We start from the raw sequence: 27,332 nt of genomic DNA, 5'->3' as shown, positions 1-27,332 counted from the left end.
TCCCTTTCAGCCTCAAGAGAACGCGGCTGAAGAGAACGCGGCTGAATCAGAATCAGATGGAGACGGAGCGCACTGTGCAGGGCAGGCTCAGGGAGGAGGGGCAGCTTCAGTTAAGAGGAAGCTGTCTGTGCGGTGCTGCTGCCTGCGACTGCCTCACTGTGACTCCTCTCATGATGTGTAGAGGTCATGAGTTCGAATCCCAGGACAAACTTTTGTAAAAGTGTTTTTTTTTATTTTTATAAGACTTCTACTGATAACTAGTTTACTGATACCTAGTGTACAACCATACACATGACAGCTGCCCACTGTGTATGGATGTAGCAGAGCTGGGTGTGTTGGGGCAGCTGTCATGTGTATGGTTGTACACTAGGTATAAGTAGAAGTCTTATTTTTTTTTTTTTTAAGCAACTACCTTGACAGCTTTTATGGCTGTGAGGGTAAATGCCTTGCCTTTAACCCCTTAAGGACTCAGCCCTATTTCACCTTAAGGACTTGGCCATTTTTTGCAAATCTGACCAGTGTCACTTTAAGTGCTGATAACTTTAAAACGCTTTGACTTACCCAGGCCGTTCTGAGATTGTTTTTTCGTCACATATTGTACTTCATGACACTGCTAAAATTGGGTCAAAAAAGTGCATATTTACCAAAAATTTAGAAAAATTTGCAAATTTCAAAGTTTCAGTTTCTCTACTTCTGTAATACATAGTAATACCCCCAAAAATTGTGATGACTTTACATTCCCCATATGTCTACTTCATGTTTGTAGCATTTTGGTAATGATATTTTATTTTTTGGGGATGTTACAAGGCTTAGAAGTTTAGAAGCAAATCTTGAAATTTTTCTGAAATTTACAAAAACCCAATTTTTAGGGACCACTACAGCTCTGAAGTCACTTTGCGAGGCTTATATAATAGAAACCGCCCAAAAATGACCCCATTCTATAAACTACACCCCTCAAGGTATTCAAAACTGATTTTAAAAACTTTGTTAACCCTTTAGGTGTTGCACAAGAGTTATTGGCAAATGGGGATGAAATTTCATTTTTTTGCCTAATTTTCCATTTTAACCCATTTTTTCCACTAACAAAGCAAGGGTTAACAGCCAAACAAGACTGTATCTTTATTTCCCTGACTCTGCCGTTTACAGAAACACCCCATATGTGGCCGTAAACTACTGTACGGCCACACAGCGGGGCGTAGAGTGAAAGGTGCGCCGTATGGTTTTTGGAAGGCAGATTTTGCTGGACTGTTTTTTTGACACCATGTCCCATTTGAAGCCCCCTGATGCACCCCTAGAGTAGAAACTCCATAAAAGTGACCCCATCTAAGAAAGTACACCCCTCAAGGTATTCAAAATTGATTTTAGAAACTTTGTTAACCCTTTAGATGTTGCACAAGATTTAATGGAAAATAGAGATACAATTTCAAAATTTCACTTTTTTGGCAGATTTTCCATTTTAATATTTTTTTTCCAGTTACAAAGCAAGGGTTAACAGCCAAACAAAACTCATTATTTATGGCCCGGATTCTGTAGTTTACAGAAACACCCCATATGTGGCCGTAAACTGCTGTACGGCCACACAGCGGGGCGTAGAGTGAGAGGTGCGCCGTATGGTTTTTGGAAGGCAGATTTTGCTGGACTGGTTTTTTGACACCATGTCCCATTTGAAGCCCCCCTGATGCACCCCTAGAGTAGAAACTCCATAAAAGTGACCCCATCTAAGAAACTACACCCCTCAAGGTATTCAAAACTGATTTTACAAACTTTGTTAACCCTTTAGGTGTTGCACAAGATTTAATGGAAAATAGAGATACAATTTCAAAATTTCACTTTTTTGGAAGATTTTCCATTTTAATATTTTTTTTCCAATTACAAAGCAAGGGTTAACAGCCAAACAAAACTCATTATTTATGGCGCTGATTCTGTAGTTTACATAAACAACCCATATGTGTTCGTAAACCGCTGTACGGGCACACGGCAGGGGGAAAGGAATGCCATACGGTTTTTGGAAGGCAGATTTTGCTGGACTGTTTTTTTTTTTACACCATGTCCCATTTGAAGCCCCCCTGATGCATCCCCAGAGTATAAACTCCAAAAAAGTGACCCCATTTTAGAAACTAGGGGATAGGGTGGCAGTTTTGTTGGTACTAGTTTAGGGTACATATGATTTTTGGTTGCTCTATATTACACTTTTTTGTATGGCAAGGTAACAAGAAATAGATTTTTTGGCACGTTTTTTTTTTTGTTATTTACAACATTCATCTGACAGGTTAGATCATGTGGTAATTTTATAGAGCAGGTTGTCACGGACGCGGCGATACCTAATATGTATACAATATTTTTTTATTTATGTAAGTTTTACACAATGATTTCATTTTTAAAACAAAAAAAATGTTTTAGTGTTTCCATAGTCTAAGAACCATCGTTTTTTCAGTTTTTGGGCGATTATTTTAAGTAGGGTCTCATTTTTTGCGGGATGAGATGACGGTTTGATTGGCCCTATTTTGGGGTGCACATGACTCTTTAATCGCTTGCTATTACACTTTATTGTGACGTAAGATGACAAAATGGCTTTTTTTACACCGTTTTTATTTTTATTTTTTTACGGTGGTCACCTGAGGGGTTAGGTCATGTCATATTTTTATAGAGCCGGTCGATACGGACGCGGCGATACCTAATATGTATACTTTGTTTTATTTATTTAAGTTTTACACACTGATTTTATTTTTGAAACAAAAAAAATCATGTTTTAGTGTTTCCATAGTCTAAGAGCCATAGTTTTTTCAGTTTTTTGGCAATTATTTTAGGTAGGGTATGATTTTTGCGGGATGAGATGACGGTTTGATTGGTACTATTTTGGCGTACATGCGACTTTTTTGATCACTTTTATTACCTTTTTTGGGAAGTAAGGTGGGCAAAATTTCAATTTCCTAATAGTTAGTTATTTATTTTTTATGGCGTTCACCGTGCGGGGAAAGTAACATGACCGTTTTATAGATCAGGTCATTACGGATGCGGCGATACCAAACATGTATAGGGAATTTTATTTTTTTCATTTTTATTCAGTGATAAATGTGTTTTTTTGATTTTTACTTTTTTTTCACATTTTTTTTGACCCAGACCCACTTGGTTCTTGAAGATCCAGTGGGTCTGATGTCTGTATAATACAGTACAGTACAATATATATTGTACAGTACTGTATTTTACTTACACTTTGTCTGAACAGATCTCTGCCTTCAGCACAGATCTGTTCAGCACCATGGACAGCAGGACGCCTAAGAAGGCGTCCTGTTGCCATGGGAACCTTCCCCGTCTGCTCAGTAGTGGTCAGAACTGCGCAGACGGGGAAGGGTAAGGACGGGGCTCTGGCGGGGCTGTCTGGGAGCTCCCTCCCTCTCCATTCGGGGGCTGCAAAGGCACTGCAGCCCCCCGATGGGAGTGGGAGGGAGCTACTTCTTACTGTTAACTTTTTTCATACAGCGGTCCGTACGGACCGCTGTATGGAAAGGGTTAAACGGCTGACATCGCATCACCGATGTCAGCCGTTTATACCAGGGTGCCAGCAATGTGCTGGCACCCTGGTATACCCACTCTACACCAACGAATTTTCAAGGGGAGGCGGGCGGGGGATCGCGATCCCGCCTGCCGCACCGCCCGCCTCCCGCACCGCCCCCACCGCCCACAACTCCCCCCCCTGCACCACCCGCCGGCAAAAAATCATGCAGGGGTGCAGGGGGGATGTAAAATCTATATTTGAGGTACACTAAAGTTTCTGATCCCCGCGGTCAGGGACTGTGGGGATCAGAAACTGCAAAAAGCGCAGCAAACCGCAGGTCTGAATTGACCTGCGGTTTGCGGCGATCGCCGATAGGGGGGGGGTCACATGACCCCCCCTGGCGTTGTCACAGGATGCCGGCTGAATGATTTCAGCCGGCATCCCGTTTCCATTAACCCACGCGGCGCCGGAATCTGCATATAAAGTTAGGACGTACCGGTACGCCCTGAGTCCTTAATGACTCGGGAAATAGGGCGTACCGATACGCCCTGCGTCCTTAAGGGGTTAATGTGTAGAGGTCATGAGTTCAAATCCTAGGACAAACTTTTCTAAAAGTGTTTTTTTTTTTTTTACTGATACCTAGTTTACTGATACCTAGTGCACAACCATACACATGACAGCTGCCCCAACACACCCAGCTCTGCTACATCCATACACAGTGGGCAAAGTTACCTACAGTAGAAGTCTTATTATTATTTTTTTAAATAACTAGCTAGACAGCTTTCATAGCTGTGAGGGCATATGCCTTGCCTCTGATGTGTAGAGGTCATGAGATTGAATCCCAGGATAAACTTTTCTAAAAGTGTTTTTTTTTTTGTTTGTTTTTTAGTCCGCAGCTACACAAATTACAGCATGCTAGATTTTCTGTGCTTTTTTATTTTTTGGAGGGGGGGGGGGGGGGGTTGCAGTGGATCTTGGGTGAGTTCCCACACTTTTTTTCCCAGGACTTGACCCCTGCAGCAGAGTATGTAGTTCATTGGGGAACCGATGAAGGGAGACAAGCAGAACACACAGCAGTTTCAACAGAGGCAAGGCAACACTCTCCAAGGCCTGAGACAGTTTCTTGACACCCCCAGCACTCTCACCCTGATGCGCGGCCTAGTGTCACAAGGAGAGAAAAGTTTTAGAAGATGGTAAAGGAGTACGTAGCAGACCGTGTCAGCATCCTCAATGATTCCTCTGCCTTACAACTACTGGTTTTCCAAGCTGGACACGTGGCACGAACTGGCGCTCTACGCCTTGGAGGATCTGGCCTGCCCTGCCACCAGCGTTTTGTCAGAGCGGGTATTTAGTTCTGCTGGGGGCATATAACTGATAAGCGCATCCGCCTGTCAACTGAAAATGCTGACAGGTTGACTCTTATAAAAATGAACAAGGCCTGGATTAAATGTGTTTTTTATAATGTACTGAATACACTGTATTCCCATGCACCCCTTCCACCACAAAAAAAGGGTATATGGTTCAATCTTCCTTTTCTCGTCCTCCTCCTCTTCCATCATATCAACATGCTTATTAGTCTGCCCTCGCTCCTAATGTTGTAGATGGTCAGCTCACCTGCAGGCCCCCGCATATGTTTTAGAGGGCCAGCTTAACTGCAGGCCCTCGCATATAATGTTTTAGGGGGTCAGCTCACATATAATGTTTTAGAGGGCCAGCTTAACTGCAGGCCCTCGCATGTAATGTTTTAGAGGGTCAGCTCACCAGCAGGCCCTCACCTATAATCTTTTAGAGGGTCAGTTCACCTGCAGGCCCTCGCATAAAATGTTTTAGAGGATCAGCTCACCAGCAGGCCCTCACCTATAATCTTTTAGAGGGCCAGCTAACCAGGAGGCCCTCATCTACAATCTTTTAGCGGGTCAGCTCACCTGCAGGACCTTGCATGTAATGTTTTAGAGGGTCATCTCACCAGCAGGCCCTCAACCATAATGTTTTAGAGTGTCAGCTCACCAGCAGGTCCTTACCTACAATCTTTTAGAGGTTCAGCTCACCTGCAGGAACTCGCATATAATGTTTTACAGGGTCAGCTCACCACCAGGCCCTTAACCATAATGTTTTACAGGGTCAGCTCACCAGCAGGCCCTCACCTAAAATCTTTTAGAGGTTTGGCTCACCAGCAGACCCTTGCATATGTTTTTGAGGGTCAGCTTACCAGCAGGCCCTCAACCATAATGTTTTACAGGGTCAGCTCACCAGCAGGTCCTCACCCATAATTTTTTCAATGGTCAGCTCAGCAGCAGGCACTCACCCATAATTTTTCCGATGCTCATATCAGCAGCAGGCACTCGCCCCTAATGTTTTAGAGAGTCAGCTCTGCAGCAGACCCTCACCCCTAATGTGTTAGATGTCAGCTCAGCAGCAGGCCCTTGCTCCTAATGTTTTTCAGGGTCACCAGCAGGCCATCAATCATAATTTTTCAAGGGTGTATGATGACCTCCTTTATGTGTAATAAAGGGTGTATTGGAGTACCGATTCCTTGTAATTTTTGGAGGTCCTTTCACTTAGTGCATAGGCTTTATAAGTGTAGGAGTCCCACTACCTGAAAAATTGTACAACAATGTGAATGAGGCCCTTCATTGTAATTTTTGGTAGCACTTGCACTTTTTATACAAGTAAATATAAAGGAAAGGATGTTTCCTAACAATTTTTCCTCTAAAATCGATTTTATCTTCGGTTTTGTGCGTATTATTGTCAGTCTGTAAAAGTGGTGTACTACTTGGACAACATCGTTCCCAGCAGCGACCTGGGAGTCCAAGATGCATCCAGACACCCTCCCCATGCTGTTCCCAAATCATTTCAGTGATGTTTCCATCAATTTCTGACCCTTTCCTATGAACCAGACACCCTCCCCTCTTCAGAGCAGGTGGTGCCTGGTTTAATGCTCGGGTTCTCCCATTGACTTCTCTTGTGCTCAGGTGCTCAGTAGAGCACCCGAGCATCCTGAGGTGTTCGACCCGAACACCAGAGCGCTTTGGTGCTCGATCAACACTAGTGTCTTACCAACATTATTGCAAGACAATTCCAAATCACCTACATTTTTACCCACAGGGGGGGCTTCTTCCCAGATCATCACATATTTCACATGACCCCACATTTTCATTATGTATTTTAATTAACTTAACATATTCATTCTGCACCATTATTTAAATGGACAGATACAGGTTCTACAGGAGTTTTGTCTCTTTCTGCAGAAGTGTCTCCTCTTCACCACAACTCCCAAAATAATGGGATGTCACGGCCCAATATTGCATCATATGTGAGCCTCTTGTCAACCCCAACATCACAGGTCACAGTTCCAGCCTGAGTCACCAATTTGACACGGGCCACGGGGTAAACCTTGGTATCTCCGTGAACACACAGCATATTTATATGTTTGTCCAGCACATAGTCCCCCACTACTAAACTCTCATGAACCAAAGTTACCAGACTACCAGAGTCCAAAAGGGCATTGACGGAATAGTCATTACCACCACAGAATGTATCTGTGGTTCAGTCTCTGGCTCTGGTATAGTAGCACAAAAAGATTCTGCAAACAGTGTCTGTCGCTGACTAGTGTTACACTCCATGGGCTCTGAGGTAAGAGGGTAATAAGCAGCCACATGTCCCCTCTCCTGGCACCTCCAGCAGTGGGGTACCACTGGTTTATTATGCTGGAAGACCTTTCTAGGACCAGACTGACCTTGGGATTCACGATCAGTCTTTTGCCCACACCCAACCCCCAGAGCTTTGCCTGCTCTTGTATTTTCCCACACACTTTTACCAGCTGGAACTCTCTTACCCATGGATGTCACAGATCTGGCACTTCCAGGACTTGCTGGCACGGTAGGAACATCACGGAGGTAATCCTCAGTCATCAGGTACCTTCCCACTAGGTTTACCAGCTGGTCAGCAGACTTGGGATCTCCATGTCCAACTCAGCATTGCAGCTCCGCCGGGAGGGCTCTGAAATAATGGTCGACCAACACCTTCTCTATGATCTCTGCCGTCTCCAGCCATTTTCTCACCAACTGGACCAGATCAAACATCTGGGACCTGGCCGGCTTTTCCAGACTGTGGTTCCAGTCGTGGACCCTCCTGGCACATAGCGCTGGGGTGACTCCAAGGCGAGCAAGGATCTCCAACTTTAACTTGCTATAGTCCCAGACATCCTGCTCCCTGAGGTCACAGTAAGCTTTTTGGGGGTCCCCTGTGAAAAATGGCGCAATCACCTCTGCCCACTCTGCAGCTAGGAGTTTCTCTATTTTCGTCACTCTCTCGAAGACGGTGAGGTAGGCCTCAATGTCAATATCAGGTGTCATCTTTTGCAAGGCCCGCTGCACGAGCCTCCTCACATTATCAGTGCCTAGGGGGCTCCCCTCCGCTCGTTGGGGCTGAGTCACAGCAGTCACACAAAGTGAAGCAATCTGCTCTATCAACAAATGATTAGTTTCCTACTGCTGTACCATGGCCTGTTGTTGGATACGTAAGGCTTCTTTGTGTCTCTTTTTATCCTCTGCATCAGGGGTGTAGCTAGAAGAGACTGGGCCCCATAGCAAAAAAAATTATGGGCCCCCCCTCCCGGATCTCCCACCCCTACATACCTATTGGACCTCCCACCCCTTCCAGAGCTCCCACCCAAACACCCCTCCAGGACCTCCCACCCCAACATCCCCCCCCAAGTGTCGTCCACAGATCCCCCCTTAAGTGTCGTCCACAGATTCCCCCCCCTTCAGTGTCGTCCACAGATCCCCCCTTTAGTGTCGTCCACAGATCCCCCCTTTAGTGTCGTCCACAGATCCCCCCTTTAGTGTCGTCCACAGATCCCCCCTTTAGTGTCGTCCACAGATCCCCCCTTTAGTGTCGTCCACAGATCCCCCCTTTAGTGTCGTCCACAGATCCCCCCTTTAGTGTCGTCCACAGATCCCCCCTTTAGTGTCGTCCACAGATCCCCCTTTAGTGTCGTCCACAGATCCCCCCTTTAGTGTCGTCCACAGATCCCCCCCTTCAGTGTCCTCCACAGATCCCCTCTTCAGTGTCCTCCACAGATCCCCTCTTCAGTGTCGTCCACAGATCCCCCCTTTAGTGTCGTCCACAGATCCCCCTTTAGTGTCGTCCACAGATCCCCCCTTTAGTGTCGTCCACAGATCCCCCCCTTCAGTGTCCTCCACAGATCCCCTCTTCAGTGTCCTCCACAGATCCCCTCTTCAGTGTCCTCCACAGATCCCCTCTTCAGTGTCCTCCACAGATCCCCCTTCAGTGTCCTCCACAGATCCCCCTTCAGTGTCGTCCACAGATCCCCCCTTTAGTGTCGTCCACAGATCCCCCCTTTAGTGTCGTCCACAGATCCCCCCTTTAGTGTCGTCCACAGATCCCCCCTTTAGTGTCGTCCACAGATCCCCCCTTTAGTGTCGTCCAGAGATCCCCCCCTTTAGTGTCGTCCACAGATCCCCCTTTAGTGTCGTCCACAGATCACCCTTTAGTGTCGTCCACAGATCCCCCCTTTAGTGTCGTCCACAGATCCCCCCCTTCAGTGTCCTCCACAGATCCCCTCTTCAGTGTCCTCCACAGATCCCCTCTTCAGTGTCCTCCACAGATCCCCTCTTCAGTGTCCTCCACAGATCCCCCTTCAGTGTCCTCCACAGATCCCCCCTTTAGTGTCCTCCACAGATCCCCCCTTCAGTGTCCTCCACAGATCCCCCCTTCAGTGTCCTCCACAGATCCCCCCTTCAGTGTGCCTCGGGCCCGCCTACTCCAGTCCTGATCTGGCTACTCCTTCCTTGGCTTCCCCCCAGCCAGGCCCGAGCCGCGGACTGCCTAAGCCCCGCCCACTACAGCCGCGGACCGCCCAAGCCCCGCCCACCTGGCTGCCTGGCTGTGTAAAAAAAAAAATGAATGCAGTCCGGGACGGGCCCCCAGTGGCGTAGGGCCCCATAGCCACTGCTATGGTTGCTATGGCAATCCCTACGCCACTGCTCTGCATGCAACCATTGCTGTTGCTCCATGTCCTGTTGTTGCCTTACGTTAGCCTGCACCAGCTGCTTCATCAGTTCCTCCATGGCACTTGATGCACTTTGCATTGTAGTTGCAGCTTTTACCCAAGACATAAGAGTTACAAACCAAAAGGGAAAAAAATAGCTCTCAATAGGTCAGTCTCTTTACTTGGGCTTCCGGCCCTTTAAATGTCCAACTCAGTGTCTGGGTTAGCAGCATTCTGCAGCACCTGCTCTTCTTGTCATGCCAGTGCCCCTAGCAACAATCGTTATGCCCTTTTTGCATGGACATTGCACGCATCCTCCACCAATTGTAAGGGATCGCTCTCTCACAGGGGGTCACAAGCACAGCTTTCTCCTCTGACAATGGGGTTTAAGTCCAAATGGTGCTTTATTCTGGCACTTTAGCACAATCACACACATAAACATAAACCAAAATAAACACCTGCCCATCTGGGCTCTAGCTAATGCACAGGTCTTCTCCCTGACTCACCTAAAAAAAAAACACAGTTTATACACAGGGTCTCCGGCTCCAACCCTCTCTGTTGGGTCACTTGTCTTATCCCTCCTTGATTATAGCCCAGCTGACCACACCTGTGATCTCATCAGCTAAAGGTAATATCTGTAGTGGACTAGGGGTGTGGACTGGAAGACTCCCTCTACCAACTCTCCCAGTCCAAATAAATCCAGCCCATAAAACTTTAAACAAAACAATCTCCAGCAAGCTATGCCTTGCTGAAGCAGCACTATTTCTGGATTACAGTTCTCACCCAGCTAAACTGAACCACCGGGTGAAATACACACCCCACCATACCTCTACTTTGTACTTTATCACACTGGTTACTTAGATACAAGGGCCTACTTGCCTCAAAGCATGTCCTAATGTCTCATGACTCACAGCAACATTTTTGATCTTACAATAGTGAATCTATGATGTTACTTGCTGAGGTTCTGATGACTGTCATGTTTAAAGTCACTTGATGCAGTATTTATTCCTTTAATATACTTATTGATGAACTTTATGCTCAAGCCTGAGTGTGCATGTGTATCGTTATAAGATATATGATCTATTCCTATCCTTGTAGGTAAAAGTCGAATTTATAATTTAATAAGTTGAAGGGGTTGTCCAACAAAAAATATTCTACATTTTTCAAACCAGCAGCTGAATCTAAATACTTGTGTAATTGTATCTAAACACAAATTTTGTATAGCCACTTCAAAAAAAAAATCTATCTGCATAGCGCAACCTGCTGTTTTCCCTTATTTCTCTGTCCCCCTCAGCAACATCACTGAGGTGGTCGCACATGCTCAATTCCATCCTTAGACTGCCATCAGCAAGATCTTCTCACTGGAAGTTTTGACAGGGAGTGCACTGCAGCAGTAAGGGCACACCCCCTGAGAAAGGGCATGCCCCCTGAACCGTCAGTTTGATATAAATCTAGCAGAACAACTAGAACAATGAAGGGAGATCTTTGGATCCAAATGAAATACAGGGCAGGTCCCTGCTTTATTAGAAAGATAATATCATGTACTATATGATCTTATTTATATTTTTTTTACATTAATAATTGGATAACCCCTTTAATAGTGGTTAACGAATCACAGCAGGTCACCATCAATTAGAAGTGCTTTTATTGCTGAGTACATCGGAAAACACGGAAAACATGTGTAACGTTTTCGGCACATGACTATTACAAGGACTGACTAAACATAGAGATGGCTGTATGCATTTGAGAAGATTTTGCTCCGGGGTAGTCACAATTAAATAACAAGATGCTATCTTTAAATATATTTCTTAAAGGGAACCTGTCACTGGGATTTTGTGTATAGAGCTGAGAACATGGACTGCTAGATGGCCACTAGCACATCCACAATACCCAGTCCCCATAGCTCTGTGAGCTTTTATTGTGTAAAAAAAAACGATTTGATACATATGCAAATTAACCTGAGATGAGTCCTGTCCCTGACTCATCTCACATACAGGACTCTTCTCAGGTTAATTTGCATATGTATCAAATCGTTTTTCACAATAAAAGCACACAGAGCTATGGGGACTGGATATTGCGGATGTGCTAGCGGACATCTAGCAACCCATGTCCTAAGCTCTATACCAGGGGCTGACTGGCAACTTTTGGCCCAGGGGGCAAGTAACACCCAGAGGCCCACTGAGCCCCCACCCCCCCACTTTCGTCAGCCATGTAAATTAGAACACAGTAAAACAAAATAAACTAGGCATGCTCCGATATATCGGCCGCCGAAACACATCAGCCGAAAATTGCATTTTTGGTATAATGCCGAAAGTGTCATTTTCTGGCTGATACAGTGTTGCATCCGTGTATTCTCTCCTCCCCGCTGGGCGCTGCTCTGTGTCCCCCCCATGACACTTGATGACTTTTGCAGGAGAAACTGTATATTGTGTGGCACAGTGTAGGCTATATGTGTATAACATAAACATATTTCATTTGAAAACTTAGTTACTTGACCCTTGGGGATCTCGGACGCCACTTCCACACTTTGGCCGGGGGCTCGGCGGAGCTGATGTTGTGTTTTATCCTAATGAGAAAGATTTCATAATAAGGATTTGGAGAAGGGGCAGAGGGATAGCAGAGCAGGGAGAGGCTGGTGCTGCTACTAGGGGGTCATACCATGGGGGAGTAATAAAGCCCACCATAATGCCCCACCCCCCCAGTAGAAATAATTCTCCTTATAGCACAAAATACCCCCTTGTAATATCCCCAGTTGAGCTAATGTCCCCATAGTGCCCCCTATAATGTGCCAGTAGCCAGATAGGGCCCCCCTATAATGTGCCAGTAGCCAGATAGGGCCCCCCTATAATGTGCCAGTAGCCATAGGCCCCCCCACTATAATGTGCCAGTAGCCAGATAGGGCCCCCCTATAATGTGCCAGTAGCCAGATAGGGCCCCCTATAATGTGAAAGTAGCCATAGGCCCCCCACTATAATGTGCCAGTAGTCAGATAGGGCCCCCCTATAATGTGCCAGTAGCCATAGGCCCCCCACTAATGTGCCAGTAGCCAGATAGGACCACCCCACTAATGTGCCAGGAGTAGCCAGATAGGGGGCCCCCCTATAATGTGCCAGGAGTAGCCAGATAGTGCCCCCCTGCCCCCCACATAAAGTGCCAGCCCAGTAGCCAGATAGGGGGGCCCCCTATAATGTGCCAGGAGTAGCCAGATACTGCCCCCCACCCCCCTCATAAACTGCCAGCCCAGTAGCCAGATAGGGGGCCCCCCTATAATGTGCCAGGAGTAGCCAGATACTGCCCCCCTGCCCCCCACCCCCCTCATAAACTGCCAGCCCAGTACCCAGATAGGGGGCCCCCCTATAATGTGCCAGGAGTAGCCAGATACTGCCCCCCACCCCCCTCATAAAGTGCCAGCCCAGTAGCCAGATAGGGACAGAAATAAAGAAAAAATAAATAAATAGTCAGTCAGACTTATACTTACCTCCCTGCTTCTCTGGAATACTCCGGTCCTGCCTCCAGCCAGCACAGATGTAATTACTTTACGGCCGCGCAGCGGCTCAGTCAGGCCGCCGGACCGGCGCAGGCGGCGCGATTATGTCATCGCGCCGCTGACGTCATCGCGCCGCCTGCGCCTGTCCGGCGGCCTCTCTGATAGGCTGCCGGCAACACGCCTCCCCTGCTCCCCGTCTCCCTGGATTAAAGTTGTACATTATTCCGGCCGGCCGGGACAGCAAGCTAGAGAGGCCCGGGGGGCAATTGCCCCCCTGCCCCCCGGCCCAGTCCGCCCCTGCTCTATACCCAAAATCCCGGTGACAGGTTCCCTTTAAGTACTTCTGATAATCTCCCATTTTCAACTGAGGATTAATACAGATGCGCACAACAAGCCGAATACATAACAAGAGAAGATTGTCACAGTGCTGAATACAAGACACTAATCCTTACAGTTCCCTGGTACAGATTATTGGGGGATAGTAAAAGACAAGGTTATAAAGATACTGGAGAACTATGCTCTTAGTGAATGTTGAGCTGAATACTTAACCTTAGGTAAAGTCAGAGTGTTGAGTACATGATATAAGGCAAAATCAGAATGCTGGGTATATAATATAAGGAAAAATCAGGGTGCTGAGTACATAATATAAGGCACAGTCAGAGTGCTGAGTATATCGTGGTAACTACATGCATCATACTGAGTACAAAGTCCGTGATGTTTATTGGGAATCCGTAGTGAGGACATGGTGGAGGCAGCTTGACCAGTGCTAACAGAAATGAATTAAGGAAAATGACCATACCACAATTGTATACACAATTATACAAGATTATCAGAAGTACGGTACTTAAGAAATATATTTAAAGATAACATCTTGTTATTTAATTGTGACTACCCCGGAGCAAAATCTTCTCCGATGCATACAGCCACCTCTATGTTACGCCAGTCCTTGTAATAGTCATTTTTCGATGTTTTAATCAATTTTGTTCTATTGTAATTATAGTGTCTGACGAAGGCTTATGTGCCGAGAACATTAACACACAAACTACCACATGTTTTCTGTGTTTTCCGATGTACTCAGCAATAAAAGCACTTCTAATTGATGGTGACCTGCTGTGATTCATTATTATCTGAAATTGGAATGGGAACCCTATACACAGCGAAACCCATACAGAGTGCGACAAAGCTTTGAGAATCCTTTAATAGTGGTGCCATGTCTTCTATTCCATAACATCTTAATATATGTTTACCTCTATACTAGATTGCAAGCAAAGAACTCAAGATACCAATGTCATACATTTACATCTCTGGGACCACCACAGTAACTGTCCCAAATTCCCTTCCAACTGCTGGTTCCATAGGCACAAATATTTGTGGCCTGGCCGTTAAGGTAATTAACACTGAGTAAATTAAGTATATGTGTGTTACACAATTATTAAACAAAGGCACAGGCACCGCTACATGATTTGTGCATACAATAAATACTTCCCCAACATGTGACTACACCTTATAAGAGTTAATTGTAAATAACTGGTTGCTCACCCAACCAATACCGCGTGTAGGTGCTCAGGTTTACCTGATTGACCCAATCAGAGAGAATAGGGTATAAATGTAAGTGTAGTAAAACCGGCACTCTTCAAATGGTTGACCACACTGAGCGCAATATACAATATATTTATTTAAACCTTGATCATAAAAGTATGTTGGGAGAGATGTCCCTTAGGTGGAGATGTCGCTTGAAGGAAAAAAGGGGCAAGGAGTGGGTATTAACCTTCCATGATTGAACTTAAAGTACATATAATAAATACATAAAAAATTGCATAGATGGTAAAAAATTCCAGGTTAATTAATTAAAAATGCACATAAAGTGCATGTATTGGTTTCACCCTTTTGGTAGGAAGGGAGGTCCCTTGTGTTTGTAGTCCCACGTTAGAAATGTAGATATCCTCAATGGTAGCCTATAATCAGGCGTGGAATAGTTATTGTAGGTAGGGGATGTACAAATGCATAGGTGGCAGATTGATCAGTCAGTGATCATTTCCACCATATATTTCTATACATTGATCCCCCAATAGTTAATTCAATAATACATGTCGTTCTGTGATCTGTAGATTAGGTATCTAATGATGTATCCAGATAATTCTCAATGGGATGATTTCTTTAATTGGAAAGTTAATAGTATGTTTAGGTTATCTCCTTATTTTAAATTATATGCCAGTCACTGTAAACAGTAGAGTACATAGAGGTACATAAGATGAATGTATCGTTCAGTTGTTGTGCTTAGTGTGGCATTCCACACACTGTTAGGCTCACACTCTGACTGAAAGTACCTTCTCCGTTGATTTCGCTTGGATTTTCTCCTTTGGCGTCCCACATGTCTGTGACGTCACTGGCGTTCCATGTGTTTCGGGTCTGTTCGGCGTTCGCTATATTCACCGTCTTTGAGGAAGGTTTAAAAATGAAAACGCTTTCCAGGATATTCAAGAGTTGTGTCCGGCCAATACTTTTGTTGCGGGTTTGTCTGTTTTTCTATCACCATATGTGTTTCGGGGGTCTCAACCTCCTTTATCAGTGGTTACCCACTATCTGTCAATGAGCTGGTTTATATACCCTATGTCTAATTGAAAGTCTGGACTGGATTGTGTTGTGGATCTGACAAATCCTGTGATGTTACTTTTTCTTTTTCTCTATCATTAATTTTTTCGTTGTTGATGATTCCATCGAAATCAAAGTTGTCATCTTTGGAATAGAGAGAGTGGAAAATGGGTACGAGTTCCACAATTATATCGCTTATGCGGTGTCGCTCGTATGTTTTCTATTTATAAATTGCTCATATGTGTTCTATATTCCATAGATTGGATTTTATAGATTTGGCAAGATAAATAGTGTTGATTTTATCTCTTCTTTTCTTATCTTTTGCTTTTAATTTGATTCAATAGCACAAGCTTTATAATAATGGGAGATCAATGTATATGGTTATGTTACTTATATAATATCGCTGTAGTGATAGGAGGTCAATATTATAATGATGCGTTTTTTATGTTGTTGATGCGTTTTTTTGTATATAGTTTGCAACTGGTACTCCTAAATATTTTCCATGTCAAAGTTTCTTTTCTAGAGCCTTTTTAGAGGAAATATTTTATTTATTATTCCCCAAATATTAGAACTGTATGGATCAGTGTTTAAAGGGAATTTATTTTATCTAGAGGTATGAATAGAGTAGAATAGAGTGAAATCGAATAACATTTAATAAAAAAATAAATAAAAAAATAGAGTGCCCCTATTGGAGATATCATGTGAAATAATCTTTGTGTGGTGAATTAGTGTCGGACATGAGTGGGCAATGTTGGGGGCATCTAGCTAAGTAGATATATCTTTTGATCATACGTCGTGTCTCTAAATATTCATATGTATATGCTTCATAATAGAGATCTATATAGAACTGCATATTTCGCTAGTACTTGAGTCCTCCTTTGTAAGGTCTTTCTTATTCAAATGAGGAACAGAGACAAATATTATCACTATGTAGCGACTATATATTATATCTGTTATAGTGTATTGGATATGGTAGTCTCATTCAGGACAAATTCCAGAAAATGTGTTGTGAGTGGATGGGAGCGGGGCGGCGGACTCGTATTGAGTGTGAGTCGGGGTGCTGGTAAAACAGCCGGACGCCAACTCCCAGTCGAACGGAGGCAGCCGCTCCATTGTTCTTATAGAAAACCGAAAAGTTCAAAATCGGCATTTAAGCCATCTGGTATGAGTGTGTTGAACTCAAATATGAACTTCAATATGTGACATTTTTGCTAGGCAATGTTGGGGGCATCTAGCTAAGTAGATATATCTTTTGATCATATGTCGTGTCTCTAAATATTCATATGTACAGTATATGCTTCATAATAGAGATCTATATATCATATTTTGAAGTGTTTGGAATGTGAATGTTTTTCAAAACCTTTTTTAATATTATTTATATGTTCTGATATTCGTTTTTTTATACTTCTTTTTGTCCTGCCAATATACTGTTTTTTGCAAGGACATTGTATGATGTATATTACATTTGTGCTACTACAGGTCAGGAATTATTTTATTTCGTATTCTAAGGAATTAGTTGTTAAATATATTTTTTTAGTTTTCTTCTTAAAAGAGGTTAGTTTGCAGTTGCAACAATGGTTACATCTGTAGAATCCCTTTAGTTTCTGCCATGTATTTAATGAGAATTTTTGTTTTTTTGTTATATGTTTTAATAGATGGGGCAACTTTCAAGCCTAGATTAGGGGCTCATGTATATACAATGTGTGGTTTCGTACAGATGGAGAAGCCTATTATTTTATCTTTTTGGATATGATGCCAATGTGTTTTAATGATCTTTTCAATTGTTTTGTATTGTGCGTTGAAGGCTAGTCTGATATTTGGGGTTTCATCTGATTGTGTTGTGGTCTTGTTTTCAGTTTTTTCATTAAAGAAGGATTTTCTATTTAATTTCCATACTTTTGCCAAGGAAGTTTCTATTTTGGTTTGAGGGTATTCTTTTTCAATGAATTGATCTTTTAATAATTTTTCTTCTTGTTCGAATTTGTGCTCATTTTCCAAACACTTCAAAATATGTCATAATCAAGACCGCACAGGTTTAACCTTCTCAGCTCTAGAGAAAATAAGGAGAGGAGGAAACCATATAGCAAAAATGTCACATATTGAAGTTCATATTTGAGTTCAACACACTCATACCAGATGGCTTAAATGCCGATTTTGAACTTTTCGGTTTTCTATAAGAACAATGGAGCGGCTGCCTCCGTTCGACTGGGAGTTGGCGTCCGGCTGTTTTACCAGCACCCAGACTCACACTCAATACGAGTCCGCCGCCCCGCTCCCATCCACTCACAACACATTTTCTGGAATTTGTCCTGAATGAGACTACCATATCCAATACACTATAACAGATATAATATATAGTCGCTACATAGTGATAATATTTGTCTCTGTTCCTCATTTGAATAAGAAAGACCTTACAAAGGAGGACTCAAGTACAAGCGAAATATGCAGTTCTATATAGATCTCTATTATGAAGCATATACATATGAATATTTAGAGACACGACGTATGATCAAAAGATATATCTACTTAGCTAGATGCCCCCAACATTGCCCACTCATGTCCGACACTAATTCACCACACAAAGATTATTTCACATGATATCTCCAATGGGGGCACTCTATTCTATTTTATTTAATTTTACTTCATTTTATTCTCTTCTACTCTATCCATACCTCTAGATAAAAGGAATTCCCTTTAAACACTGATCCATACAGTTCTAATATTAGGGGAATAATAAATAAAAGATTTCCTCTAAAAAAGGCTCTAGAAAAGAAACTTTGACATGGAAAATATTTAGGAGTACCAGTTGCAAACTATATACAAAAAACGTATCAACGTGGGCCGGCGGCATGAGAGCGTCAGACTTGCGATGCTAGGCTCTGCCCCCCGCTCCCCCGCATGCTGGCCGCCCGGACCGTCCAGATCGCACGTTCGCTGACCCTGCCATGTGAGTGCTAGCGCTGTCTGAGACGCCGAGACGCTGAAGTTTGGGGACTCTCCTGCCGCTGCCTCCGCCCTGCTTCCTAGCCTGCCGGCGCTCAGATACGCCTGATGCCCAGGTCGTCGCCTCTGCGTGTGAGCCACGGGGGTGGTGAGTTGCTGAGGCTGACTGGGGCTGACGGGAGTGGAGTGGCGGTGAGGAGTGTTGATGATATGGGAGACCGGTGCAGGCGGTGGTGAACTGGAGGTCTTGGTGCACCTGTAGTGCCTATGTGAGTAGAGCTGGAAGAAAGAGGTTAACACAGCTGCCCCCCCCCCCCCCCCCGGTTTGATAAGCACTGCAGGAGATGCCTAAAAGGGGGTGAAGAAAGATACGGATGGGGCTGAAAATTAGGCTGTGGAATGTGTAAGACGAAGATGGTGCGGTGTCTCTAATATTGGTGGAACAAAGTAACGAAGAGAAAGAGGGGAGAGGGAAGGGAAGGAAAGAGAAGAGAAGAAGAAAAAGAAAGAGAAGGGGAAGGAAAATAAAAAAAGGGGTGCTGGGAGGAGGAAATATCCAGTTGGTGGTCTATCATAGTATATGGTAGTTGCTCTAGCCATCGACTCCCCCAGCTTGACTGTATTTAACCTCATGAAGAACCCCCCTTTATGGTACTAACTTTTAACCCTTCTAACATTTCCACCCCTAAACCCCTCCCGGACTAAACCAGGACTAAGGAACATCACCTTCACCTTCAGCGTCATTGAACTCTATCTTATGTTTAAGATTTAATAGATAAGTGGACATTAAGTCTCTGGCTTTTGGATAATATCTGAGACGACTTTGGGTGTCCTTGCGGGAAACAAAATAACACCTACAACTCAGTTGTTGGGTTTTGTTGGTGCTTTTGTGTCACCCTCACCCCCCCTCGTCTTTAATTTTTTTTTGTGTTATTAACAAATTGTCATCATTTTGTCATTTCTTTGTTCCCTGTGGTCTGTGGTGAGTGGGTAGAAGGGAGGAAAGAAGGCAAGGGAGATAAGGGGAGCCTAAAATGCCACCCAAGAAATGCCCCACGGGCAGCAGTAGTAGGAGAGCAGCAACAGGGTTAGAGAGCGGGCCCAAACAGCAGGGTTTAAATAAATGTTTAGCTCCTAACTCGCCAGGTTTTAGATCCCCACAAAAGGAAAGAACAATAGAACCAGGGTCCCATGGTCTGGTGCAGGACAATGGGACTGTGGGGGAAGGAGGGGAGAGGGGAACTGTAGTGACATTCACAGAAATAGACGCAAGGATGATGAAAGACATATTTTGTCTCGAGGATGGAGAATGTAATGGGGAATATAGTGACCCAGATCAGGGCAGTACAAACTGATGTCAGTGTAATACGGGACGAGATGGAGAAAATAAGGCAGGGCTTACATGAGATGGAGGAAAAGGTCCCTGTTTTGGAATACTCGGTATAGAAATTAGAGAAAGAGGTGGTCTCGCTAAAGGAAATGAACACTAGGATGGAACAAAAATTAATAAGCCAAGAAGATAGATCAAGGAGATCTAACATAAGATGTGTAGGGATCCCAGAGCGCGCAGAGGGCGATAATTGCACTGAATATATGGAGAGATGGATAAGGGAGAACTGTAAGGAGGGTATTCTTTCCCCATTGTTCGCCATCGACAGAGCACATAGGGTCCCTACAAAAAAGAGGGTCCCAGGGGAATTTCCCAGACAGATATTGGTTAAATGCTTATTGGCTAAGGACCGTGATATAATAATAACTGATGCGAGGACCTCCGAAAAATATCAGATACAGGGTGTAAATATAAAATTATTTCCAGACTATTCTGCCTATACTAATGCCCACAGGAAAAAGTATATTACTGTTAAAAAGAGATTAAGGGAAGCAGGTCTAAAGTATAGCTTACTTTTCCCGGCAAAATTAAGGGTGGAAGGCAGGACTGTTTTTTTTCAGACCCCGGAGGAGGTTAGCGATTGGGCGGATGGGGAAGGCCTTTGAGGTCGGGGGTCGTAGAGGGGAAAGGAGTTAGTATGCTAAGATATGGAGTCGCCCTGACTGCTGGCTAGCAGAGGGGCGGACTATTTATGGTGGGTGGGTATTTACGGGTTGAGGGAGAGGGAGACGTGTGTGTTTTTTTTTTCTCCCTGTATATTTTGCTTTTCCCCCTCTGCTAGATGGTTAGGATTGTTTCGTTGAATGTGAGAGGTTTACGTGAGAGAGTAAAGAGATATGCTATCCTTGAGTGGATGAAGAGGTTCCTGCCAGCTATCATCTGCCTACAGAAGACACATTTGGATAAGGAATCTTTAAGATGGTTGGAGAAGAGCTGGATAGGTGAAAGTTACCATTCCGTATATACTACTTATTCAAGAGGGGTCTCAATTTTGATCCACAATAAAATTAAATTTGAGCGTCTAGTACATGAGGCCGATGATTATGGTAGGTACCTCTTTCTATATTGTAATATAGAAGGGGTTAAAATGGTAATTGCAAACATATATATTCCTCCACCATATAAGCCAGATGTTTTGTATCAACTGTATAGATTTATGCTGAATAGACAGGAATCCATAATGATTGTGATAGGAGACTATAATGCAGTAATGGATCCACTCAGGGATAGAATGTCTAGCAGAGGGGGAAGAACACAAAAAGTAGATTTTTATAAACTAGCCCATGAATTTAATTGGGTTGATGTTTGGCGCTTCCAGAACCCGGATAAAACCATGTATTCCTGCTATTCTAAAACACTTCAAACTTGGTCAAGAATAGATATGGTCCTGGGAAATAAAAATGTAATGTCTCATAATAGGATTAAAATAAAGTACTTGCCCATGGCCCAATCAGATCACAATGCGGTGGTAATGGAACTAGATCTGAATAAAAAGAATGCTCTACCACTGTTTAAGTTCAACCCCCATTGGTTATCAATGATTCCAGATAAAGAGAGTATAATGGAAGAATAAAAAATTTGGGGGGGGGGGAGAATAATGATTCCTCGAGTAGGTTAATTGTTTGGGACACTGCTAAAGCATATTTAAGAGGACTGCTTTTAAAAAAAGTGAATTACTAGAGAAAGGGGGAATGTACTGGAAAAAAAAAGTTCAAGAAGCAGGAATAACATGCATAAGGCACCCTACTGATCATAATAAGAAAATATGGGAGGAAGAACAGGAAAAGTTAAAGGTATATCAAATGGAGAGAAGCAGGAAAGAATTACTTTTTCAAGGGATTCGGTTAGCCTCAGAGGGAGAAAAAGTCGGTAAAATTTTGGCAAGTATAGTAAGAAATCAAAGAGGGAAATCCTGGATAGGGGCGATTAAAGATAAAACGGGTGAAATAATCAATACACCTGAAGGAATTAAAGAAGCGTTCCTGGAATATTTCCACGAGTTATATAAGTCCAAGTTACAATACTCAAAACAAGATCTAGACCTATACCTAGACCAGATTCCCCTTAGAGAGATATCCCAGGCCCAAAAAGAATTTTTAGAAAAAGAAATATCGATGGCGGAAATAAATGAGGTTCTGGGGCAGGTAAAATCTGAAAAAGCACCAGAATGCGATGGGCTTCCTTTTGAAATATATAAAACTTTCTCCCAGGTGTTAGTACCCGAATTAAAAACAACATTTGATGAGGCTAAACAAATAGGGGATCTACCAGATTCTATGAAAGAGGCGATTATTACACTAATCCCAAAAAAGTGTAAAGAACAATTAGACCCTGGATCATACAGGCCAATATCTCTTTTAAACACGGATGTTAAAATTTTGGCAAAAGTTTTGGCCGATAGGTTATCAAAGGTGGTTAAAGGTGTAATAAATGAAGATCAAACAGGCTTTATACCTGGTAGAACGATATATTCAAATATTAGAAGGTTGTTTTTAAATATTGAAGCTAACAGATCAGAAGTGGGGGAGAAAGCGGTACTTTCATTGGACGCCCAAAAGGCATTTGACTATATTGAATAGGAGTATTTATGGACAGTACTAAAAAGGGTCGGTATAGGGGAGGGATTTATAAGATGGATACAGTTAATATATCATAATCCTAGGGCTAGAGTGATGGTGGACGGGAACTTGCCCTTGCCCTATACCGGGGCACTAGGCAGGGATGCCCTCTCTCTCCACTATTATTCGCTATTGCGATTGAACCTCTGGCATGCATAATAAGAAATGATAGGGAGATTAAAGGTTTTCATTATGAGGATGGGGAGGAAAAATTGGTAATGTATGCGGATGACATTTTGTTATTTATGCACAATATTGGGGATCAGTTTAACAGAGTTATAGATATAATAGATAAGTTTTTTTTTTCTCTGGACTAAATATTAATTGGGGGAAATAACATATGCTGATGTTGGGAGACGTACAACCACAGGGGGGTTTAACCCCTTAAGGACCAGGCTCATTTTCACCTTAAGGACCAGGCCATTTTTTGCAAATCTGACCAGTGTCACTTTAAGTGCTCATAACTTTAAAACGCTTCGACTTACCCAGGCCGTTCTGAGATTGTTTTTTCGTCACATATTGTACTTCATGACACTGCTAAAATTGGGTCAAAAAAGTTAATTTTTTTGCATAAAAAAATACATTTTTTACCAAAAATTTTGAAAAATTAGCAAATTTCAAAGTTTCAGTTTCTCTACTTCTGTAATACATAGTAATACCCCCCAAAATTGTGATGACTTTACATTCCCCATATGTCTACTTCATGTTTGTAGCATTTTGGGAATGATATTTAATTTTTTGGGGATGTTACAAGGCTTAGAAGTTTAGAAGCAAATTTGGAAATTTTTCAGAAATCTTCAAAATCCCACTTTTTATGGACCAGTTCAGGTTTGAAGTCATATTGTGAGGCTTAGATAATAGAAACCTCCCAAAAATGACCCCATTCTAGAAACTACACCCCTCAAGGTATTCAAAACTGTTTTTTCAAACTTTATTAACCCTTTAGGTCTTCCACAAGAGTTAATGGCAGATGGAGAAACAATTTTGAAATTTCTATTTTTTGGAAAATTTTCCAATATAATCAATTTTTTCCAGGAGTAAAACAAGGGTTAACTGCCAAACAACACTCAAAATGGGTTTCCCTGATTCTGTAGTTTGCAAAAACACCCCATATGTGGTCGTAATTTACTGTTTGGCCGAACGGTAGCACATAGAAGGAGGGGAACACCATATGGGTTTTGGAAGGCAGATTTTGCAGGACTGGTTTTGTTTATACCATGTCCCATTTGAAGCCCCCTGTTGCACCCCTAGAATAGAAATTTCAAAAAAGTGACTCCATCTAAGAAAGTACACCCCTCAAGGTATTCAAAACTGGGTTTACAAACTTTGTTAACCCTTTAGGTGTTCCACAAGAGTTAATGGCAGATGGAGAAACAATTTTGAAATTTCTATTTTTTGGAAAATTTTCCAATATAATCAGTTTTTTCCAGGAGTAAAACAAGGGTTAACTGCCAAACAACACTCAAAATGGGTTGCCCTGATTCTGTAGTTTGCAAAAACACCCCATATGTGGTCGTAAACTACTGTTTGGCCGAACGGTAGCACATAGAAGGAGGGGAACACCATATGGGTTTTGGAAGGCAGATTTTGCAGGACTGGTTTTGTTTATACCATGTCCCATTTGAAGCCCCCTGTTGCACCCCTAGAATAGAAATTTCAAAAAAGTGACTCCATCTAAGAAAGTACACCCCTCAAGGTATTCAAAACTGGGTTTACAAACTTTGTTAACCCTTTAGGTATTCCACAAGAGTTAATGGCAGATGGAGAAACAATTTTGAAATTTCTATTTTTTGGAAAATTTTCAAATATAATCAATTTTTTCCAGGAGTAAAACAAGGGTTAACTGCCAAACAACACTCAAAATGGGTTGCCCTGATTCTGTAGTTTGGAGAAACACCCCATATGTGGTCGTAAACTACTATTTGGCTAAACGGCTGGACATAGAAGAAGGGGAACGTCATATGGTTTTTGGAAGGCAGATTTTGCTGGACTGGTTTATTTACACCATGTACCCTTTCAAGCCCCCTGATGCACCCCTAGAGTAGAAACTCCATAAAAGTGACCCCATCTAGGAAACTACGGGATAAGGTGGTTGTTGTTTTGGGACTATTTTTGGGGTAAATTAGATTTTTGGTTGCTCTATATTACTCTTTTTTGAGGCAATGTAACAAAAAAATTTAATTCTAAAATTGTTTCTACATTCGCTATTTAGTTTTGTGGAACACCTAAAGGGTTAACATAGTTTGTAAAGTAACTTTTGAATACCTTGAGGGGTGTAGTTTCTTAGATGGGGTCACTTTTTTGGAGTTTCTAGTCTAGGCTACATCAGGGGGGGCTTCTAATGGGACATGGTGTCAAAAAAAAACTGTCCATCAAAATCTGCCTTACAGAAACCGTATGGAGTTCCCTTCGTTCTATGCCCTGCCGTGCGGCTATATAGCCATTTACGACCACATATGGGGTGTTTCTGCAAACTACAGAATCGGGGCAATAAATATTTAGTTTTGTTTGGCTGTTAACCCTTGCTTTATTACCGGCAAAATGGATTCAAATTGAAATTTTGCCCAAAAATGGGTGTTTTGGCACAGTTTTTATTTTATATTTTTAACACCGTTCATCCGAGGCGTTTGGTCAAAGGTTATTTTTATAGCGACGACTTTTACGCACGCGACGATGCCCAATATGTATGGCTCTCAGACTTTGGAGACACTAAGCAGGCATCATAAAACTGCGGCCCTCCAGATGTTGTAAAACTACAATTCCCACCATGCCCTGCTGATGGCTGTAGGTTGTCTGGGCATGCTGGGAGTTATAGTTTTACAACATCTGGAGGGCCGCAGTTTGAGGATGCCTGCACTAAAACTAATATTTTTTGGGGAAAGAAAAATTGTTTCTGTGTCTCCAAAGTCTGAGAGCCATAGTGTTTTATGTTCTCTAGTGGACTGTTGGGGATTATAAAAATTTAGTACTCCATGGAAGTGTGATACTCCCTGAAGCAATCGATAATGCAGAGGCCCGGATGATCGGGGCACGTGTCACATTGAGTAGTGGTGTCCTTCCGTATCCCCCTCTTGTGACACACTCTGCACTTTTTTTGGGTTCGTCCCTTCTTTCCAGTATGGGGGACCACACCTGGAAAGTGTTGGCCAGGGACGATCCGGGCGCCTCCAGTTCCCGAGGTACTCCGGCCTGCTCTTTCCCGGTCCGAAAAGATCAGGTCCTTGAGGACTGCCTCATAGAATTGGAGGAATGTCCCTGTGCTGCCAGCGCTTCGGTATAGTACAAAAGAGTTGTACATGGCAACCTGCACCAAGTAGACCGCAACTTTTTTGTACCATGCCCGGGTTTTGCGCATGGCGTTATATGGCGTGAGGACTTGATCAGAGAGATCAACTCCTCCCATATACCGATTGTAGTCGACGATACAATCGGGCTTGAGGACCGTTGCCGTGGTACCTCGCACAGAGACTGGGGTGGTGCTGTTACCGTGGATTGTGGACAGCATAAGGACATCCCTCTTGTCCTTATACCTGACCAGCAACAGGTTTCCACTGGTAAGGGCACGGGTCTCACCCCTGGGGATAGGTACCTGGAGGGGGTAGGCAGGGAGGCCGCGTTGATTTTTCCGCACGGTCCCACAAGCGAACGTGGATCTGGCGGCAAGGGACCTGAACAAGGGAATGCTGGTATAAAAGTTATCCTCGTACAAGTGGTAACCCTTATCCAGCAGTGGGTACATAAGGTCCCACACGAGTTTCCCGCTAACACCCAGAGTGGGGGGACATTCTGGGGGTTGAATACGGGAATCTCGCCCCTCGTACACACGAAATTTGTAAGTGTACCCTGAGGTACTCTCACAAATTTTGTATAGCTTCACGCCATACCTCGCCCGCTTTGTGGGAATATATTGGCGGAAACTGAGTCTCCCCTTGAACGCAACGAGAGACTCATCAACCGCGACCTCCCTTCCAGGTACGTAGGCCTGCTGAAATGTGGCCCCAAAGTGATCGATGACCGGCCGTATCTTATACAGCCGGTCATAGGCAGGATCACCTCGGGGTGGACATGCTGCATTATCGGAATAATGCAGACATTTCCAGATGGCCTCAAACCGGGAACGTGTCATGACCATACTGTACAGTGGGGTCTGGTACAGGATGTCCCCACTCCAGTATTGCCTGACACTGGGTTTTTGGACTAGACCCATATGCAGCACGAGGCCCCAAAATGTCCTCATTTCGGCTGCACTGACCGGCGTCCAGCCACCGGGTCTAGCCAAAAATGAGCCTGGGTTTTGAGCGACGAACTGTTGGGCGTACAGATTCGTCTGCTCCACCATCAAATTCACCAGTGGGTTACTGAAAAAAAAACTAAAATAGTCTATTTCAGTAAACCCCACTGTGGGAATCTGGATTCCAGGATTGCCAGCGAAATCCGGAATCTCAGGCTCAAAGTCCACTGGGGGACACCAGCTAAGTTCATCGGCAGGGGGCTCCGGTGGACTTATTTGGTGGGCCGGGAAACCAGTACGAACCCCAGGGCGGCTCGTACTAGGGTGGGCCACAGGATCCCTAGCATGTGGGGCTCCTGGCTCCGCCTGGCGGCGTCTCCGCCGCCTTGGTGGCTCATCGTCATCCGATGATGATGAGGAGGATGCGGATGATAAAAGGAATGTGGGGTCATCCTCATCCTCACTGGGGCTCTCGGAGTCGGAGGCAATCTGGGCGTATGCCTCCTCGGCTGGTGGGGGGGGGGGGGGCTGGTGGGGGGGGGGCAAGTGGCAGGGGGGGGGC

At 43.8% G+C, this 27,332-nt stretch overlaps 1 protein-coding gene across 1 annotated transcript in view; it reads left to right on the top strand.

Annotated features, from left to right (window-relative positions):
• Positions 1 to 27,332, top strand: part of LOC122944374 (aldehyde oxidase 1-like) — a 183,561-nt gene that overhangs the window by 133,877 nt on the left and 22,352 nt on the right. Inside the window, exon 29 of the mRNA XM_044302568.1 lies at positions 14,255 to 14,383. Within this exon, the coding sequence (XP_044158503.1) occupies positions 14,255 to 14,383 (129 nt within the window). The remainder of the gene's footprint in view (positions 1 to 14,254; positions 14,384 to 27,332) is intronic.

The sequence above is a fragment of the Bufo gargarizans genome, chromosome 8 (assembly GCF_014858855.1).
Source record: "Bufo gargarizans isolate SCDJY-AF-19 chromosome 8, ASM1485885v1, whole genome shotgun sequence".
Lineage (NCBI taxonomy): Eukaryota > Metazoa > Chordata > Amphibia > Anura > Bufonidae > Bufo > Bufo gargarizans.
The sequence above is the reverse complement of the archived record's forward strand: the minus strand, read 5'-3'. Positions and strand labels throughout refer to the sequence as shown.